The sequence below is a fragment of the Falco naumanni genome, chromosome 8, assembly GCF_017639655.2.
Source record: "Falco naumanni isolate bFalNau1 chromosome 8, bFalNau1.pat, whole genome shotgun sequence".
Taxonomy (NCBI): Eukaryota; Metazoa; Chordata; class Aves; order Falconiformes; family Falconidae; genus Falco; species Falco naumanni.
In genome coordinates this window covers 51,188,289-51,210,105 of record NC_054061.1, presented here as the reverse complement: position 1 = coordinate 51,210,105, position 21,817 = coordinate 51,188,289, and the positions used below count along the sequence as shown (strand labels likewise).

General features: G+C 44.6%; 1 protein-coding gene across 4 annotated transcripts in view; it reads left to right on the top strand.

Annotated features, from left to right (window-relative positions):
• The window catches only part of KLF7 (Kruppel like factor 7), a 111,981-nt gene that overhangs the window by 34,675 nt on the left and 55,489 nt on the right, over positions 1-21,817 (top strand). For all 4 annotated transcript variants that reach the window (XR_005829346.1, XR_005829344.1, XR_005829345.1 and 1 more), the window contains exon 3: positions 14,841-14,964. Coding sequence is in view for 1 of the 4 variants with exons in the window: in XM_040603856.1 (XP_040459790.1) it covers positions 14,841-14,964 (124 nt within the window). In the remaining 3 variants the exon portion in view is untranslated. The remainder of the gene's footprint in view (positions 1-14,840; positions 14,965-21,817) is intronic.

Here is a 21,817-nt window from a genome sequence, read left to right as displayed (position 1 = left end):
AATCATCTGTGTGGGAGAGAATTTAATCAGGAAGGGAAAGGGAAAAACATTGTCTGGATGGAAAGGGAAATGAAAGTATTTGACTGAGCTCAAAGTAAGCTGGAGCATCTAAAGCGAAGGGTGTGTAAAGTTGCCAAGAGCAGTGGTGGGACTGACTGTCAGAGAGCAGTAAAGAAGCCACTCGGGAGAAATAGCAGCTGGGCCTGTAAACAGGAGGAAGAGGTGAGCTGTAGGTTTGGAAAGACCGTGCTGCCAATGTGAGGATGAGATAAAAACATCTAAAGAAGGAGCCACCAGGACTGGCATGGTAATCCAACCTTAGCACATTCTCTCAGTTATTCATGGAGCAGACATCAGTGCAAAACAATGACATTTTGTATCTTTTGCGAGACAGAAATTTTCCTCCAGCCTTCACACATGCATGGAGGTGAATTGCCAATGTAATGGAGAATGAAGAGGGAAGGCATTTGAATGAGCCAAAATCCATGTATAGTCATCAGTACTTCCTAAATTAGAAAACAGGATATTGCTGGCAAGTGTCTGGATAAGTCTAAGGGTGGGCTGGCCTGTGACCTGTGGAAAGATTAGTCATGGGGCATGGCTGTGTCTCCCAGATCAAAGACCTCTGGAGGAGATTTCTACCTCCTGACAAAACCATTCACATCAGCCATCCTTGCAGTATAGGGGAGGGCATGCTTGGCATGGGCAGCTTTCTGGCCAGAGGTAAGCATCACATATAAACTGGCCAGGAAATCCTGAAGGTTCAGATAGTGATAACAAATGACCTATAGAGGGTTCTGCTGGGGTTTGCATTTTATGAGTTCTTTTCTTCATCCATCTAAAACCAGGATCTGATACAACCTAAGCTCAAGCCTGAGAAACAGCAGGATGGCACCTCACATCTTTGGGTTTCTAAAGTCTAAACAAGTGGGAAATACCCATGTAAATTGATGTTACGAATCTACATGTGATCTTAAGATAGCACATATTTAAGTGGAGTTTATTTCACAGTCAGGGCATCTTGTTTTAAATTACATAGTTCTTTGATCCAAAGTGCTGGGTGAGAGTAACTAAAACAAACAAATCCACCCTGCAGAAAAACAAATCACTACATTTGCAAGAAAAAGATGAGAGACACAAGAGATTAGAAAGAGCATTAATGAACAGGAAGGGTTTTGAGATGGAATTTAAAACAACAGAGAGGAGCATTCCCAAAGTGTTGGAGATAGAAGAGGCAATGTCCAGAATTTGGAAATGATTGGAAAAGACCAAACTGAGGAGAGTAAGCTGGATGATAGATAAATAATAATAATAATAATAAAAAGAAATAGTAGAAAAAATAAAGACTATCTGTGTCAGTGATACCACATGAATGTGAAGCTACGTTGCTTTATTGTATTAGTGTGATAGCACCTGTGAACAGAAAGTCAATGAAGAGAAAGAAAAATCAAATAGCCAAGCACAGTACCAATTCTGCAGGATGCAAGATTTTGTATAATGACTTAGGGGAAAGAATTTGGGAGAACAGTATAGATAGCGTAAGAGAAATGACAGCCAAAACCCAAGATTTTTTGTACAGAGACCCATGGCTTCATAGCAAGTTCCCAGTGTGCAGGGCTGCAGGCCAGCAAGGAGACACAGAAGGACATAGAGGATGCTGAAGCTCCCACAGCAGCAGCTATAGCAATGGGTGGATTTGCCACTGGAAACAAGAACAAGGGAATTGAGGGAGGAGGGGGGTGTGAGGAAGACCTTCATTCCGGGCTGGATTTGTTTTGGGGTACAGTTGCATTGCTAAATTGGAAAGATATGTTTTGTTGTGGGTGGGGCTGGGATTTTTTGAAATTTTATGGGTAAAAGCATAACAAGAGTTTATCAAAGATGATTAAAATAAGCCCAGCCTGATCATGAGCTCTTTAAAATTGTCTGGTTTTGAAGCCTTTTAGCCATTTTGCAAGTTTGGAGGGGAGTGTTGTGATTTCAATGTGGAGGGCCAGAGCCTCACTTCATTATTACAGCAAGAGCTTAGGCTGAGGAAATAAGCTTCGTGAACCTCCCAGGTGGCAGGAGGACAGGCCCTGCCAAAAGCAGCCTCTGCCATTTAAAACACCAGTTTTAAATGTGGTGTTCATCCATTGCTTAGTTGCCAATACCTGAATTCTCAGTCCCATGTTTCTGCTCCACCATTTGCCAAATCAGTAGCACAGGACAGTCTTACTGTTTGGGTTTGAAAATGTAAATAGGTATTGTTTGTTTGTTTGTTTGCCATGTGAGATGAGTTTTGGCACAAGGGAAACCTACAAAGTGATGTTTGCTGTCTGTTCAGCAGCTGCAGGAGGGAGAGTGCAGGCACCTCTAAGTGTTGTGGCAGGCTGCCTCAGTAAGGCATGGAGGAGCCACCTCTGGTTTGTCATGTGGTGTTTTCTTTATACCCGTCCACCCCTGAGCCCCCATAAGTTACCTGGCAAGGGGGAAAATGATGGGGGTCACAGGGAAAGACTCAAATTAAACCCCTTCAATTTGTCTTCTGCCAGTTTCCCTTTGTGTTGCTGCTGTCCCATGTTGGATCCAACTGGCAGGTTGATGGCGAGAAGCTGTGATTCTCTTGTCCGTTTTTTGAAAGCACTGGCACTTCTGAAATATTTGAGGTCACACCGGGCCTGACAGAGATGTGTGCTCAGATACGCTGTTTTAGGCTAAGGTGGGCTTGCTGGATGGGGTGGGTCTGAGCAGACTGGGAGAGCTGAAGTGCTCTGTGAAGGAAAAGCCAAGTGTGCTACCTCTCCTCTCAAAAGCAGGTGCTGGGTCAGGCTCTTCCTAAGCAGTGTGGGCATCTGAGTCTGGGTCACACCTGGGTGAGCAGGCAGCAGCCTGGATGGGCCGCTCCTAATCCAGAGCCTACCTTTCACACCCCATGCAGACACGGTCCCACACACCTACATACTACCAGCAGCAACTTGCAAGCAGGAGCAGATGAACTGCAAGGCTTCGTGGAAGCAAACCTAAATACAGCAGAGGCATCCGTGCTTCTGTCAAGGGCAGCAGGGTCCCGAATAAAACCGCCTATGTCATGGTGCCCACTGTATCGTACAGACCACCTGTGGGTAGGAGGACAGCCAGGCCTGCATTAGCACTAGGAATAATGGCTGAAAAAAATTACTTAAAGATAGCTAAAGGGCAAGCTTATGATGCAGAGAATGCAGGGTAGATTTAATGAACGAAATTGTCACTTTTGAGAAAGTGTATTTGTGTCTTCAGAAAACTTCTAACACCGCTCTCAAAAGCCAGTTGGTTACCACATGTCAATTGTTGAATGGTGATGTGCTGCAGTAGAATGAAATGAATGAAAGACAGGGATGTCAAGTGAGGGCAGTTTCAAAGACGACTGCAGCCATTTCAGAAAGGGGAGGACGAAATACTGCGTGGGACTTGCTTTATCAACAGGTCTCTGAGAGTGACCAAAACCTTTGTGTCACTGCAGAACCAAAATCTTTCCATTGGTCAGCTTTATACCTGATCAGAAGGTTTAAAAGATTTAAAACCTTTAAAACATTGCAGGCCAGTTTGCAATCCCACGGTCTCCATTTGCAGATAGGCACCCAAATGCTGTGGTAGGCAGATTTGCTCCTAAAGATGTCTGGCCTTCAAAACCCAAGACTGAAAACTGGGACTGCAAAAGCTGAACACTGAAAAAACATTTGCAGGCGTGTTACCTGAGGTAACGATGACAAGCATGTGTTTCGAGATAAAAGCTGATCCCCAGCTGAGTTCTGAAAGAAAGGTGTCCTCACTGTATGGCAGTGCACATTCAGAGGCTTAGCAGGGATTTATTCCTTCCTCCCGTTACGTCTGGACTCTTACCACTGACAGAGAGAACTTAACAGATTACTTAGACAATTTCGCAATGTCATTCTAGTTTTTTATGATGACCATAAGCGATCATTAGTGCACTAGAAGCTTGTATTAGTTCTTGGAAATGGATGTTACAAAAATACAGGCATGCACATCTGCACGTACTTGTGTTCAATATGTAACTGCATGGAAATGTATTATGGTTAATTTTGCATAAACTTCCATTTGGGTGTCTTCTTGTTGGTCACCTGTAACTTGGCAAAGCTTTTCCTTCTTCAGAGTGAATTTTTCCACGTTTGATCTTTTTCCAGCGTGATTACTGTTTGTTATTTTAGAAGTTGGAGGAAAAATACTTGTGTTTTAGGAGAATGTGGCATGCGTGTTTGGGAGGGGCCGGGAGAAAAGTGCTGCCTTCAGTGTTACAAGTTTACCTAAAAAGTTGGCCTATGTAATGGAAAATAGTTTTTGAGTAGGAGACTTCTATCTCTGAATTTCTCGGTAAAAATTAACTTGAACGGACTAAGCTATAGTCTGTTGTAAACTGACTTTCATATGTGTGGCACAGGTGACAGAATTTTATTATTAATTCTGTGCAAACTCCACAGAACCCTGAAAGTGATTCTTTTCCTGGGCTTGCTTTGGCTTTGAATATGTGTTGGGAAATGTGTTTCATCCAAAAAACCTCTTTATTTTTTAAAATTTCTCCCTGAAGATGCAGGGTCACCCAGCAACGTAATGTCATAATACATTTGTGTCCTTTTGTAGTTACACTCATCTGGCAGCATGAATGACCTGGGTGGTTTCCAGCCGGGTGCTTATACCTCCCTTAGAGCTAAGGATGGATAATCGTATGTGCCTTTTTCAAAATCCCGATGAGGAAACTTCCTAGCCAGTAAAATTAATTGTCTTTACTCGCTGCCTTGTGCTCTAGAAACCAGGCTGCTTGGTTCACCAAGGTTTGCCCAGCAGTGTTGCCAAGAGCTTTTTACAGAGCCCTGCTCAGCGTGAAGCAAGGAGCTCCTGCTCTGCTGAGCACAGCCTGCCGCCTCCAGCCCCAGGACGGGGAGAAAGCAACGGGAAGGATGGGATCTCCCTCAGAAACATCACATGCCCGCCACCGTGTATGTAGCCCTGCCCTGACACCAGGGCAGCCTTCACTGGGAGAGCTTGCCACTCTATTTTAAGCCCCAGCACATGATTTCCCATCCGCCTCCACTCCCAAATCCAATCAAATATCTGAATGAATGAAAGCATCCTGGGTCTTCTGTCCTTCTTTTTGTTGTTGACAAAACTGGAAAACAGAGAGGAATGTATGTTATCTTCCCTTTGTGTTTTGTCCTTGTGCTGTCTCTGCCAGTCTGCATCATTGTTTTTTTTTTTGTAATCTTTCTCTGATTTTTCAGTGGCAAAATGGTGAAAAACATCCACACTGTAATACTTTGAATAAGCAAACCCCCACATTCATTAACAAAAACATAAAGCAAAACCGTTTTAAATGTTAGCATTTGGAAAAGGGGATGTCTGTTCTTCTTAATTATTTTTTTGTTGTTGGTTCTCGTCTGTGATACATGTGTCTTATATTTTGCCTGGAGTATTTGTCTTTATATTTTGCCTGGAATTTCTCAAAAACTCTTGGCTTAAAGTGCAGGTGTCCAAAGAGCACGTCTTTGATACGCTGCTCCGGATTATGTAAATATGCGCCACGTCCCATAAAGGGCTGTCTTCATTGTTCACCCTGTGGGATATCTTATAAAAACAAAGGCAAAAAATATATCTCGGGGTCCTAGAAAAATCTGACCCAGTGAACTGCTGAATTTTTTTCCTTTTTCATCTGTTCCTTCGTTTGCTGCTACCTTGCCTTGCATCTTTGAGCTCACAGAGCTCCACTGAATCTGAAACTAAAAGCCCTTATTAGAGGAGATTTTTTTTAAAGTTCTTGCTGCTCCTCTGGGGACTGAAGTAATGGCAGCTTGAAGCAGTGGAGAATGTGTAATTAGGGCAAACAGCAATGCCTTGCATGATGGGGAGAAGCAGGAGGAGAGGAGGGGAAGCGTGCAACAGCCCGGCATGCACAGGCTGTTACTAGGAGACCCCGGCACTAAATGCATGAGATGCAGGGTGCTAATGGGCCAGCCCGCCTGGGTACCAACCCACCCTGCTGCACAGCTGCTTCTGCCCCCCTGTTGCCAAGCAACTCCATCCTTATTTTTGGGGGCTTTTTCTTTTTATTTTACCACCCTGCCCCCCCTCCCCCCCCCCTTATTCTGAAGTCTTAATTGGGTAGTTCTGCTGCCGGTGTTGCTGCTGGGTGCCCGCCTGGGCCTGCTGCTCTGCTGCTGTCCCCAAGGCCTGGGGCTGGGAAGAGGGTATGCTAGTAATTAATGGCGCAGAAGCACAGATTAGGTGCCCAGGCTGGCGCTGGTGTCTGTCCCCTGGCCCTGCTCCTTGCCATCCAGGAGCTTCCTTCTGAGAGGAGTTGCAGAGAAGGGGTTGGAAAAGGGAGCAGCGTTTCTAAGGCTTTATCATTCTCGACAGTAGTCTTGCACAGACCTAGGGGGATAAAGCATGGCGTTCCTCCCCACTTCAGCGCTCAATATGTATGGCAGTGGGTATTTGTTAAATGTGTCCTCTTAAGTAGAGTAGGAAATGGAAAATTTCCATTTCTTTGCATGTTGCTACATGCTTCGCTTTTCTCTGCTTTTCAGCTAGGCAAGTGGGCTTTGTGGATGTATGTTAGGGGGGTGGGTGTGTGTAAGATGTAAGATAATGCTGCAAAAATTAATTTCTTTTTGTGTCCTGAACGGCTACATGCTGAAGACTGCTGCTGGCTTGGTAGACAAGCTTTGGCAAGGCCCTTAGGGACTAATCTGGAGCTTTGAGGTTTGTAGAAAGACTGATTGGACACTGGGTCTGGTTCTTAACCTCTTTTCCCCCATCTCTAATATAGACATGATCAGAGCCATCTCTGTATAAGGCCACTGCTGACCTTTTTGGATGAAAGGAGCTGTATTTGTACATTGTTCATGGAAATGTACTGCTTTTACACTTGATCATCCCTGCCCGTCTAAAAATAGGTACAACCTTCCCACATTGTGTATTTCACAATCCTGTCACATTCCTCTTCTGCCCTGTACTGTCTCCTGCCAGCTTTTCTCTTGTGCTTTGTCACCCTTTCAAAGGCTTTTCCATCTTTCCAGCAGGTGGCAAAACTGTGAATAAAATACCTTTTTTTTCTTTTTTCTCTTTTTGGGTAGAAAGCGTTGGTGAGCCACTTAAGCACTGACCACTGCCCTCCCTTGCATTCCTTTGTAATAATAAAAATAATAATTAGGCTTTCTATTAGCCAACAAAAATCAATTAGGAGTATATTGAGGAATGATAGGCTCAGAAAACTATCTGAAATTGATTTTTGTAATTAGTTTTACTGGTTGATGGGTTGCGTGCACATACGCTTAGATGTTAGCATTGATCTCCAGAGGATGTGTGTATTAAATATCCTGTTCTTTCTTTTTGCTGAAAAAACGAACTTATTAATCTTAAAAAGAGGGTGATGGTGTTGTGCGCTGAGCTGTAGCCGCTCCCTAGCTTTTCTGTAACCTCACCAGCAGAGCAGCTGCCCGAGCCATGTGATGGTAACTTGCTGAATCTAGTGTGAAAATGAGGATATTTAACAAGCAGCAGATCTTGGGCTGCTCCTCTTCTGTGCCTCATGTTTGACGAAGCGTGTGTATGTAATGAGGGAGGACAGGCACGGGTGTTAAGGAGGCCTGTCCGGTTAGATGTCATTTTTTCAGGAGTCCTTAAAACCCGATGTTCTTCTACAACATGCTTCTATTAAATATCACATCACTCTTTCCATAGGAAGAGAGGAGTGACCAGTAACATTTTCTGTTGTGCCATGTGCTGCGTGCCGATGTTCGGCTAATTGAAAGAATTATGGCTCGGCTTCATTGGTATGCTGTGTATATAGCTTGTAAAGCTCCCAGGGACCCTTGGAGATAGAGAGTGCTACATAAATATAAAATATTGTTAATGTGATGTTCCACATTAGGTGTCCCATTGTGCTGTGGCGGACTTCCGTAATAAACTGCAAAGCAAATACGAATGCCTGCCTGGCATTCCTCTGCAAGGTGATCTGGGAGCCTGCTTCTCACCAAAAACCTCACCGGCTCCTAGCATTTTTGTACAACTTCTGGCTGCACCGACAACATCCTCATGGGCACCAGCATCTGAAGGATGCCTTGGGTCATCCCACGGTGACACCATTGCTCACTGCGACGTCATGGTGCCAGTTACCAGACTGGGAACAGCAAGTCCCAAAAGGATTTCTCAGAAAAGGTGGTGAGGAAAGTTATTAAAACACTCTCTCAAAAAGCCGGTGGCACTATTTGAATCTTCACACATTTCTTTGCACAGCTCAGGCCCCCAGAGCTTCCTCATAGGAGAAATCCAAGCGAGAAAACTTGCATTTCATTCCTTTTTCAGTTGTAATTTGCTGTTTGTCTGGTTCTCCAGAAACACCAATTTTGGAGCAAGCACAGCTAAAGCTGTCTTTCAATGCATATTTTTAGACATTGAGGCTTTTAAAACTAGTTTCATTTTGAATAGTTTTTAAATCACATATTTTAAAAAGGAAGGAAATTATTTATGTTTCTTTCATAAAACGTTTTTTTGGGGGATCCTGAAACTATACGTGACCGATTCACAGCAAGTTAGAACACATGGTGATTTTTAAGGGGGTGTTTCTGTTGTTTTCTTAAAGACACTTGCACGCTAGTTTCTTGTAGTTATGCAACATGATATTAAGGAGCTCTTAAAACGTAGTACAACAAATGTCTTATTTGAATGTCCTTCAAAATGTGCATACAGGCCGGATTGGGGGTTTTCCCCTCAGTTTATTTAAGCATTTTTAGCTAAATCAGTCATACTGACAACAGAAGTCGCATGACTGCACCACGTTTTAGCACAGAGAGGTATCAGCAAGGGTTTTGACAGTGATTCTCCTCTGAAGTTCATTGGAGGACTAGGGGCTAAAACTACTTGATTATTTTACTAAGTGCACTGTAATCAATGTATGTTTGTGGTGTGTTATTTAAGATGGGGTGCAGCAGAGGGGTAAGGAAAAAGATATAGGTGGATTGGATAGTCGTAATATCTTTGTTTACTTTTAATTCTGTAAAGATACGGGGTGAAATTGAAGCCTTAATGGGCATTTTCCCAATTACTTTGATGGAGCCAGGATTTCAACCCACAGCATTGCCAACTCTGTGATCTTATCGTTGCACATCCCAAAATCTGGAGGGTTTCCTTCTTACAGTCCCTGCTCTTGAAATCCAGGGAATAGCGAGCAAACTCCTTTCCCTGTATTTCATAATGAGTATTTCTAGCCTGCAGGGTTGCAAAGAGAAGTTTAAAATCATGGCCCTAGGTTAGCTACAAAGCAGAAGGCAAATCTCTAAACGTTGTTGTTTTCTCCTTTAAAACCTCATTATTTCTATGGGACACTGGACTCGTGACCTTTTAATCTTTGGGGTTGGCAATAAATAATGCAGACATAAAAGCTATAATATGCCCAGCGTCCATCGTGTGCTGTAGTTTTGTGATCATGACAGTGTCCTCAGCTGATCTTGGTTATGTGCCTCTGCGTCCTGCAAGCTAGTCTTTCTACTAATCACTCTTGTCGAAGCGGTCACTGTGAGATGCCTGTAGCAAACGCTGCCTTACTCTTTGTACAAAAGAAATATCCCCTGGACCTAGAGGGTATCTGTGTGTGGGATGTAGATGGCAAGGACAGGGGGTCTCTGGATTTTGAGAAGAGACAGCGTCCCCGCTGCTGTGTTTTGTGAGGGAGTATTTATTGTGAAGGCTTGTATAGGGTTTACAATCCAAGTATGTGTTGGAGAGAAAACCTGATGTTCTCTGTTTTGTGCCTGGAGAGCAAAGATAACAGCTGCCTGCAGCTGAGCTGCCTGCTTCGCTTCCTGTACCATCAAAAGAGAGAAATTCACCTCTGATTCTATTCTGGCTGGGGTCTGATGTGTCACACAGCACATGCCTTTGCCTCTCCATTAACTTGAAAAGAGCCATAGGTGGCTTTTTCAGATGATGGCTTTCGATATCTAAAGTTGCATGAGATGAAACTCGCCAAGGCTGCCCGAGGCTGGGAAATGGAGGGAGAAGTCCCAAGGACCAGTGCGGTGTCTCCATCACAGAACCAGCTCAGCTCTATCAATCACATTTTGCCCGGAACCTGCTGTGTGTTTACCATGGTAGTACTGCTGGGATTGTGTGCTTGGCTCTTCCATATTTTCAAATTATAAATTGTTGGCCTTCAAGAGAAAGCTATAGCAATAATTTGTTTATTTTTGTAACTAGATGCCTAATATTTAGAGTCTTGCATTTGACTTAGTCACCAAAGGAATAGTGACCTGATTTAAGGGCTGCCAAAGTCTGATGTTTTTTTGTTATGACTCATAAATTCTAACTTCACTATTGCATATTTCCCATAAATCTGCAAAGGTCTTTGTCTTCCAGTTACCAGATTGGACCAGTCTGGCTGAATTAAAGAGGATGGAGGGCCAGACTGTACTGAAGTGTGCTTTGGAGGTACTTTAGAAGCAGAGCTAGGTTGTGTGAGGTGCCATAAACAGAAGTAGAACAGAGAGCCTATTCGCTAAGCATCCCAGTCTCAGGGTATGAAAATACGCACGAGGAAGATGAGAAGATTAAAATGAGCTATGGACAGCAGGACAGAGCCACAATGAAAAGAGGCTGCTTCACAGAAGTACGCAGTAATGATGGACTGAAACCCTAAATCGTACCTAAAGGGCTGATAATGTTTTTGTACCACTAACCTGTCTGATGATAAGGTCCTTCTAGATCAGTAAGCTTCAGCACAGTGCACTGTGGGCTTGCCGACATGCGCAGGCTGCTTCTTGGGATCCTCAGCAGGCAACTAAGGCTGTGTCTGTGTGAGTGTTTTCAGGTGATCAAGCATCCCCTTCTGAGGTGAGCATTCCGGCTGCCCCATTCACTGTGCTTTGGTTCAGCCTGGCCAGAGTGCAAACTGGGTTTGGGATGGCCTGTCCCAGGAGGTGCTCTGCAAGTGCACAGCTGGCACAGTTCACTTACGGATGGGTTCAGGCCATAGGACCAGGCAGTGCTAGCCAGAAATAACACCCTGCAGACATACGCAGTGTGGATGTTGGGTCCTGCATACCCACTGTTTCACTCTACAGCTCGCCTTTACTGTGCTGCACAGCTGTCTGATGCACATGTTGCTCCAGGAAACTGGAAAGTGGTCAGTAAGCTTGAAATCACTAAGTAGCAGTCTACCTCCCAGGGAAAAAATTAGAAAAAGCTGAAATCCACTGTTCTGGGTTGGTTCTAGAAGATTTGTCATAAGGAAATGGTGCATTGTTTTAATGCTAGTGCTTATCTCAGAGAATTGCATAATTCACTGCTTGAATGTATGTCTGCATTACTGGCTGCCTGCCCTTCCCAGGTGTGTTTGTGGATGTGTGAAAGCTGAACCAGCCCCGCAGTGTGGAGCATGTTCTGAACTGAAACAGCTGAGTATTTAACAGCTGCATATCTGGGTATCGGCTTCTTTTCAGATGTGCATTGGCTGCTCTGTTCAGTGCATTTGTATAAATGTGGATTTGTGGATTTGTTTAAGAACCGCACAGATCCTTGTGTTGAGTAAAGGTGACTTAAGGAATAGAAGCTCCTTCTTGGGAGTGGCTCACAGGCATGAGTTTTAAGCGCAGTTATTAATTTTGAGGAATTAGAGCCTGAAAAGTCAGTGTGGCACAGTTCCGTGATGTTCCTATTTTTAATTGGATTTTGAAGCTTATAATTAATTTGTTAAAAAGGGGGAGATCCTGGCCCTGTAAAAGTGAGTGGGAGTATTGCCATTGCTTTCAGTAGAGGAGGATTTCACCATCGATCCTTTTATTCTTGCTAATCCTCTGCAACAACGTAAGAGCAGCCTGGCACATGGAAAGGGTCCTTCCCATTCCTTCTCCCTGCCATTGCCAGTAGTGAGGTAGGAGGACCCTCCCCCGCTTCTCCATTCCCATCCTTCCTACATATGTGCACCTTGGCAAGATACACTTGCATTTCATCTTCTGGTAAGGTGGAAGCAGCCATTAAAGAAGCAGATTGTTCTTAGACTGCACGTGCAGAGATGCGAAGGTCTCTCTCTCTTCCTGCCCTCTCGTGGTTTTGAGTTGCTGCAGGAGGGCAGGATATCTAACCTCTTTGAGGTCTCTGGGTCAAGGAGCCAGCTGACATGGCTTTAAAGGTCACTGTGCTCCTTTGCATTTATCTTGTGCTATGCAGAGCACTGTATGCCAGCATGCTGTCTGGAGCACAAAGAGGTACTGTCTGACATTTCGTGGATTGGGGCTTGGGTCACAGAGGAGAAGCATGTGAAAACAAAACTCAGCTCAGGGCTGTGCAAGGCCAGACCAGGAACACTTGAGAGAGGAGCCCCTGCAGCAAGTAACTGAGATACGTGGCATCCCTGTGCTTGGCATTTCTGTCTTTCATAACTTATATATAGCACTGTACATTTTCAAAGCTCTTGATAAATGTTAACAAGCCAAACTCAGCTTCAGTCCTAATAGTTTCACAGAAAGCCCCGGATGTTTTTCCTTCACCCTTCTGCTCTGTAGGCGACAGTATCCTTCAGAGTGGCTGTACCTGTCAGATCTGGCTGAGCAGTCATCTGTGTTTGCAGTGTGCAGCAAACTTGTGCTGCGAGGCGTTTTGTCTGCCTTGCTGTCTCCACTCTAAGGTAGGCACTAGAGAGCGTCAGAGAACTGAGGAAACTGAATTACCATCGAGGCTTGTTTACTGACAGCTTTTAAAAATAATGCATGAACTGTTCAGACAAAGCCAGTGCACCATCACAGACATGACCAGAGCTGGGGAAATCCCTTTTCCCTGGGAAGGGAAGAGCAGTTGCAGTGTGCCAGGTAGGATGTCAAGTACTGGGTGGGGGGGAGAGCACTGCAGTTATCTGGGGCCAGCACTGGTGACAGTGTTTGAATTACGGTTGAGTAACCAGCCAGAAACAAGACGCCAGCACTTTGCTCACTAACAAGAAGTTTCTTGCTCTGCCCCCCCCCCCCCCGCCCCTGCCCCGCGAAGAAATCCTATTAAAAGAACAAAAGGCAAGTCAGCAGAGATGACCAGGCAGGCACAATCTAAGTGGGGTAGTGTTATTGCTGGCTCAGTCCATTGTCCTGTTGGGCATTTTCCCATGGTGGACTGTGGCACACAACAGAGACATCCAGGCTGGCCTTTCTGCACTCAGGGACTGAGGGACAAATGGATATTTTGGTGAAGTCTTGCTGGCTGCTCCCCCCCCTTCATTGCTTCACCCCAATGAATCCTTTAATTGAGCTACTGAGCCAAAGAAACTTCTCAGAGGCCAGCAAAATAGCTCAATTCCAGTTAACGTCTCAGCCCACTCTGTTGTTCTCCCTGGGGCGGATGACCACTGTGCAGCAGAGCTGCCTATGCAATAAGTCCACAGAAACTCACCAGAGAACAGCTTTTTTTCCATGTATTTTGCTGCAGTTCTCTTGCCCTTTTCACTTTTCTTGCTCTTTTGGCCTCTCCAGTTTGTCACCTTGAAATACATAGGTCTCCCATAATCAGATCTCACTCCTTTACTTGCTGAATAGGCATGCTAAATATAGAAATCTGCATTTCTGCACTGAGAAATTGGTCTGCTGTGGCCAAGTGATTGTTTCACGTGACTCCATAGAGAGGTCATACGGACTGCAACTTCACTTTGGTCAGTGGTGGGTTTTTTAAGATTACGTTCTTAGCAATTGTAAGAACAAATAAATAAGTAATAATCCCTTCTCTGTTTGTAACTCCCAGCTTAGAAGCTTGGTAGTGAAACTGATTTCTTGACTGCATTTTATTTCAACTCCTTCCTCTCCCAATGCATCTATACGGTGCTGACTGCATGGGGAATAGTGACGTGGAGTTTATATAGGAATAGATGCACTGGAGCATTTGTTCTGGGGGGAGATTATAAATTTGCATGCACACAAATGCATGTACACAGAATAAGAGAAGGGGAGGCATGAGACCTTGGAATTCTTCATCAGAAGGTGTTAATGACTCCACAGATGTTACACCATAGCAAACTTTGCTTTGCAGAGACTGGTTTGCGTTAGAAGACAGGCAGATATGAACAGAGCAGACCAGAATCTCTCCTGTCTTATCACTATACTGTTTCACTGCCTTCAGTGGTATGGTTAATATTTTGGGGCAGAAGAACAACTGATAAAGGTGTAGTGCAAAAAGCCTGAAGGAACACCTGATTTAAAGAAGAAAACATTTCTCTTCTTACACTCGCTGTCCTGACGCATGATTCCTTTGAACCAAGGAACAGTTTCTGTTGCCCAAAGCAACTAAAGAAGGTGCAGTCCTAGGGAGTAGCGGGCATGAAAGCTTGAGGTGAATGGATATGAGTCTGGCCATACAAGGGGTAAATGGCACCTGAGGTAAAGCATGTGACGCAGTGGTGGTGGCCACTCTGGAGTGGTGCACACCTGCAGTGTGTTCAGGTGTTAGTACAGCCACTCACAGGTACCACAGTAATTCATCTGGCAAGGGTAGAGTGAGCTGTAAAGCTGACTGAAAATCAGGCTCCAGCCACACAGCAGCACAGGCATTTGGGAATATTCTGAGGGCTTCTTTGAAGAGTAATTGACTGGTTTTGTTAGAAATGGGAAATAAGGTTGTGCAAGAATTTTAGCAGCAGTAAAATTTGGGCTGGATGCATCCTCAGTACAATGCATCACAAGCCCTAAGTTTTTTTTCCATCCCGCACTGGCCATGAATTGTTTGATGGGCTAACCTGCCCGAGTGGGACAGAGACAAGGTGGGAGGACACAGGGCTTGCAAGTTGAGTGCTCCATAATCCTGCTGCCACGCTGACTGTTCTCTCCTCCCCTCTGCAGGTGAGAAGCCTTACAAGTGCTCGTGGGAAGGGTGCGAGTGGCGTTTTGCACGGAGCGACGAGCTCACAAGGCATTACAGAAAGCACACGGGTGCAAAGCCCTTTAAATGCAACCATTGTGACAGGTAATGCAGCCTTCTAACACGGTGTTCAAGCAACATGTGGACTTTGTGAGCGGCATGGAGCCACCAGCTCCTTGAGACAAGAGACCTGGCTTCTAGCACAGGGGGCCCTTCTGGCCTCCTGACCCACTGCCTCAATCCCCAAGCCAAGGAGGGACCCTTCACTCTGCCCATGTCCTCTCTGCCTCGGTGGCCAGGCAGGCTGGCAGAGGGGGAATACTTCCTAAGCAGCCTAAGGTGTTTCCAGCCCACAGCACAAAGATGTGGGACCAGGCGTTAAGTCTCACTGAAGCCTGCCAGTGTCTGTTGCGGGCACAAGATTCAGTCCATAGGGCAGCTGTGTTAATGTTGTTAAAGCAGAGAAGACATCCAGAGGGTCCTAGACCACTTCAGTGATGGACCTCTCAACAAAGCATCTCCACAGCTTTCCGTCTGCTGGTCCTATGAGCCTGCTGCCCGCAAAAAGGCAGAGCTCCCGCTGTTTGCTCTGCTTCATGGACTACCCCAAGCACTACTGCTGGCTGCCTGAATTTTGGCAGAGTGGGCCTCACAAATACATGGGTGTACAAACAGCGGGGATGGGGAGTGTGTGTGGCTGTTGTGCCACAGGTGCCCCAAACCTATAGGAAACCTCTAGGAAAAAAGCACTTAATTTCTATATATGATCTGATCATTGTCTTCTCTTACCACTGAGTCCAGGGCTCTGTGGTTCCCCAGATGTAACAGGAGAATCAAAAAAAGACAGAAAAGGGCATAATTTTCAAAAGCACAAGAGTGATATAGACACATTTACAATTCAAGTTCATGGGGTTGTTTTGTGTAGGATCAGTGATCTCTGCACATTCCTGCTAATTAGTGAATCTTTTCCTACAGTTTTAAATCTGACCCTTGACATCTGTTTGACATGGGAAATACTCTGAACCTTCATTCTCTGTGGGGCCAGATTTGAAAGCCTGATAGGTGCCCAGAGTCAGGGTTCCTGAAGAGCCTGTCATGCAGCAGTCCTCTGGGAACTCAGAAACGAGGGGCCAGTTTTGCCTGGTGGTGCTGAGCATCCAGCCGCTCCCAGCGTGAGACGTGGTTGCTGCTGCTCACTACCAATTCCTTTTTGCAGTCCTCACGCTTTAGCTGCTTGAATGAACAATGAGCTCGTCTGAAAAATCTGGTCATCCTTGCTTGGTGCTGAGTGGTTTTGAAAGCTGGGTTCTTTGAATTTAGAAACAAAACCAAAAGAACCTCCCCCTCCTCATCTCCAATCCCAATTGATAACAAATTAGGGTGGAGCAAAAGCAATTACCCCTATAATGACTCTTGACAGCACTGACAGGATCGAACAATGAGCACTTCTCCCCCTCACACCCTTCCAGTTGGAGATTGGCAGTGCCCTGGGTGAAACCTGGATCCACTATTGAGTAATCAAATAATGTGCTTGCATCTGAACATGTTATCCAGCTAATCCTATTTATATATATTTTTTAAAGAGGCTTAAGAAAATTACCCATCTTTTTAATGCAGCACTAAGGTTCTCTGCTCTGATAAGGAAACGTTTTGTAATACAATAAAGGCTCTAGGAAGCCTCTGGGTACACCAGACCAGCAGAGAACATGCGTGGAGAGAGGATGTGTGGGACATAAACAAGGGACCCCATCCCTTTATGGGAAGGAAATTTGATCATTTTCACATCCTGCCTTTCCAAGAGCTTCATCTCCTTAAGTGCTTTTCTGCCCTTGTCTCCCCTCTTCCCACCCCCCTTCCCCCATGGAGGACTTCCTTTTGGATTATCTTTTGTTTTATCCCTGGATTATCTTTTGTTTGCTCAGAATGAGGGGCAGGATAAACCAAATAGGGACCTCTGGAGTTCTGCTTGTGTATCAGCATCTCTGTGAAGGAGAACAGTTACGTCCTCTGTAAATGTAAGGCATTGCTTTTCCTCTTCTTTCCTCTGAAGAGCATCCTGGCCCCCCTGCCCACCACCTGCCCACCACCCCTACACAGCTCCAGGTTTCTGTGTCAGGACAGACAATATTTTTAGCAGAGATCTAAAGAAAGAGCATTTTCAGCTCCCCAGTCTCTTTCAGCCCTTTAAGTATTCATTCTTCTCCCTCTACATACTATCTCTTCCTACCTAGTTGGGTTTTTTTTCTTTGACAGCCAACTCAGTCACTGCAGTCAAGAGATATGTTCCTGCAGTCATCTAATGCATTTTCTGCTCTTCAGCTGAATCTGTAGATGAAGAAAACATATTTATTAGTAAGTTAAAAGTGCTGGAGGTTGTGCAGTGTTGAACTCCATGCACATACCATCTGTCTGTGGTGGTAGGAGACAGATTTGTCTTTACTTTCCTAGTCAGTTGTTGCAAGCTGGTAGAGTGATACTGCCTGTTCTTTTGCCCCATTCTGCCATATCACTATTTTTCCTTCTTTTCTCATTCACAAATCTCTCTACTACCACCTATTGCAGGTATCACCTCAAGCAAGCACTGAAACATGTGCCTAAATCTGTCCTTAACTATTTAGGCAGACTTTCAATGTTAAAGACACCCCTTCCTGAGCCAAGGTTCCCAGCTGGAGAATAGTTTCTCCCTAATTGAACTGCTACCCTTTATTGCACCCACCATTATTGACAGGAGCTGTGGTCACTCCCTCAGACATCCTGGCTTGCTAAACTTTAAGGAGCCTTTTGGAGCTCTTAACAACGCTGACACAGCACAAAACATGTGCCTGTTGTTCAGAGGCTATAACTTGGCAATCAGAGCATGAAAGTGGTGATTCACGTAGCAAAGAAGGGGAATCTTGTGTGCACAGTCTGGCTGCAATTCTCTTCCTAGGCTGTTTTCAGATGTGTTTGTGTCTCTGACCTTCTGGCTGACATCAAAAGGTTATTCATATCCTCTGTGTACAGGTCAATTTTAAAACAACAGAGATAAGATGTGATTCTCTTCTGCTGTCCCAGCCCTATCCCAACACCGTGCAGCCCACAGATCACATTGTTAGTTACAGCTGGCAAACTACCACTGGTTTGAGAAGCACCATATGTACTGCAAATGGTGTGTGGTTTGGTGGCAGCAGGGGAGAAAGCAGAATCAGCTAAAGTGGTGTGGAACGCAGTGTACAAGTTCCTAGTGCCTTCAGACACCAGGGATATGCTGGTTATTAGCATTCCCCAGAATTTTGCTCTTCAGAAACACAGACTAGGGTTATGTTCCTCACACGGTGCAAGCCCTCAGCACTCCGAGGGGTAGAGGATGACAGGGTAGTGGCACTTGCTTGTTCTGCATAAATGTGTTTAGGAGACAGCAGCATAGTGCCAGACTGTTGGGGTATATATTCCTCTGTGTGTGTGTGTGCATGTGCATGCACACGTGGTTTCCTTTTTGAAAGCAAGCTAACAGCATATTTAGCTGGAATGAACACATCCCACAGTGGAGAACCCACAGCTGGTAAGAAAGATGGCTGAGCAATAGTTTCTCTTCTCATTGTAGTTGCCTTCCCTCTTACTCCTGCAGAGGCTTCAGTGCCAAGCAATACCTTGTTGCTAAGGAGATAGAGCAAAAAGAGAAAAGAAGGCATCGTGTTTGGGAGCAAGAAATTTATGTATCACGCAACACTGTATGACTTTCAGAATTAGGGTATCTTTTCGAGCATAAACTGTCCTTTCTAAGAAGATCTGGACTCGGGGTGGGACGATGGGGAAGATTGAGATGGGCCCATGTACAATATTCAGAGCTGATCTGGAACTGGAAGAGGTGTAGAGCCAGCAGTGTGGAGCAAGGTCTTGTCTCACAGGCAGGACTGGAGACCAGCAAGCTGCTATTTCTTAATTTGGGAAGAAAGGAATTTCCCCTGACAGTTTATCCTGTGAAGCCTCCTCCACTGCTGCCTGTAGTTGTACAAGGAAAAAAAAACGTGTCCACTAATCAATAGCTTTTTTTGACAGCGGGATTTAGCTGCAAAATTTTGTAGGGACTGTTTTACTGTTGAAAATAAATGTCCACATCCACCAGCCTTACCAAAAGGTAGAACTAACCAAATTGGTCAGCAGAATGTGGAGAATTAGTATTGTCCCATTTTATTAGCTGTAAACTAGCAAATACGGTATCATTTTATTAGCTATAAAAATATTCCAGGGCTGAAAAATACACTAGAAGCTAATACAGTGGTTTCTGGTGTGAAACAATGTATTGAATCAATGTTTTTAACTGAACTTGCTGTGCTGTGACTCAGCATACTTTTTCCTGGGTTGCATCTATACTAGAGACAATTGGAGAGGAAAAGCCATGCTTGGGTGGTGGTCTTATGACTAGTCCTAGACTGAAGTGCCAGCTGGTGCATGTCTTTTTGGCAGCCACTCAAGCTGTTGTTTTGTTTTGGCAGCCCTTGTAGCCCGAGCATGCTGCTTTCTCAGTTTAGACTGAGGAGAGAGATGTTGGTCCAAGGGTGTATTTTGGCACCCTAGGGCTAGAAAATTCTAGCTGTGCTGAGCCTGCTGTGTTGAAAGCCAAGTGCCCATTGTCAGATTCTTGTCTGTCTCACTGTGCTTCATGTAGGAGCTTGGAGGAATGCAGCATCCATCCTATTTTCAAGTCTTTCTTTTGAATTTTTGCCACTCTGAAGGTATTGACCCCCCTTGTAAGCTGCTACAAATCAGTAGAGGACAGCTGATGGAGCACAGCTATGCTCATCCACAGAAGATGACTGTCTACCTTTTCTTGCAAAACTTGCCTTTTTATGAGTTTCCTTTGTCTTAAAAATGAACCTCTTGATCACTGATCTCTGCGTGTAGATGCAGGTAGATTGCCCATGATGGGGAATGATGCCAGCAGGACAGAAAAGATCCCCTAACTATTTAAAATCTCTTCATTTTTATAGTGCTTCTCTTTCTTAGCCTTTCTCTGCTTAGGGTGTTTATCCTCTGGGTGTTTGCCTTTAGATTGAGTGTTCTTTTTTTTAATCTTTGAGTTTTGGCTTTTTTTTGCTGAGTAGTAGTTTAATTTGTTCTTTTACCTTCTTTCTGAAAAATATGAAATACTCAGCTACTGCTTTTTTGGAAATACATTCAGTTCCCGTGTATGAGCTATCCAGATTCTCACAATAAGCCATTTGGATATTCTTCAAGACCAGTATCCGTGGCTCTTTTATATTCTAAATCTGTGGGGCAGTGAAAAGACATTCCAGACAACTCAGTTTTGGAAGTAGCTTTTCCTGATGCCCTCGAAGCCTACAAAAGCAGTTTATTCAAAAGCCACAGATATGTGGGGTTTGTATGATATTTATAATAGATTTTTTTCTGTTAGTGAAAATAAATAAGCCAGTGTCTTGTGGCTTAGGGTGGAAAGAAGGCAAGCCAAGATTTGCAGGGAACTTGGAAACCTCCCATATTATAGTGCTCAAGTTGAAGTATCTAGTAGAAGTTTAATTTCTGAGAGTGTCTGAGTCCTGCCGCTCTGACAGTCAGGCTCCGTTTTAGGGCTTTGGGGTAGGCAGCCAGAACCACTGCCCACTTGTCCTGCGGTTTGCTCTCTGGTGCCACACGTATGTTTAATGACACTGTGATAGTGGATGTGAAATGGGTTGGTGCTTTCAATCCCATTTCTAATGGGTATGAAGTTGAAAAAATAATCTTGCTTATTGGCAGTCTTGATAAAATGGGGTATATATTGAATGACAGGGAAGGAAGGCACTCGTTCTCCTGAGAACTTACTCCCCTGATCACTCTGACAATATCTTGGTGTGAAGTGCCTGAATTTGGGCTGCTGTGAGTGCTGCTGTGAGCGCCCTGCAGCTCGTCTACTACAAGGCAGCTGTTCTAGAATAGTAATTCCTGACTGACTCTTTGTGGTATTGCTCTTCTCCTGGAGTAAGTCTGGTTTATTCTGATTATCTTAACCCACTTCCCAAGTGGATTAAGTCATTTCAGAAGAAGGCAGTCATAAGCCTTTAGAGAGGGAGTTAATCAAGAATAGATACTTCATTTCAAATTCATGCCCTACCTTATTCTCAATTAACTTCATGTTTAGACCAGCCCTTAAACTCAACTAGTTCTCTAGGGTTGCCACTCTAAGTCCATCTCATCAGCATCCATCTACATGTTCAGAATATCAAAACATTAAGTTTCCTTATGAGATGGAGAAAAATGGCTTTGTGGATAAAGAACAGAAGCTGAAAGCTTAATTCCTGGCATATTTTTTTTCTGGTTTTACCACACTTGTTGTGTCATTTACAATTTCTTTGTCTTCTCTGTCTCTCAGTTTTCACTCTTACAAAATAGGGATAATACCTCATCTTCTCTCAACATCCTTCAGGGAGATAGCATTCATGAACATCCACATATTACCACCCAGATTCCCAGCAGAGAGAAAGGGAAAGATGTGTGGGCTGATGGATTGTCATCTCCAAATTCTGAACCAGCTTTCATAGAATCATAGAATCATTTAGGTTGGAAAAGAGTTTCAAGATCATAGAGTCCAACTGTAAACTTAACACTGCCAAGTCCACCACTAAACCATGTCCCTAAGCACCACTTCTCCACATCTTTAAATACCTCCAGGGACAGTAACTCAACCACTTCCCTGGGCAGCCTTTTACAATGACTGACAACCCTTTCAGTGAAGAAATTTTTCCTAATATCCAATTTAAGCCTGCCCTGGTGCAACTTGAGGCTGTTTCCCCTTGTCCTATTGCATGTTACTTGGGAGAAGAGACCAACCCCCACCTGCCTACAGCCTCCTGTCAGGTAGCTGTAGAGAGCATGAAGGTCCCTCTGAGTCTTCTCCTCTCCAGACTGAACAGTCCCAGTTCCCTCAGCTGCTCCTCATAACACTTGGCCTCCAGACCCTTCCCCAGCTCCATTGTCCTTC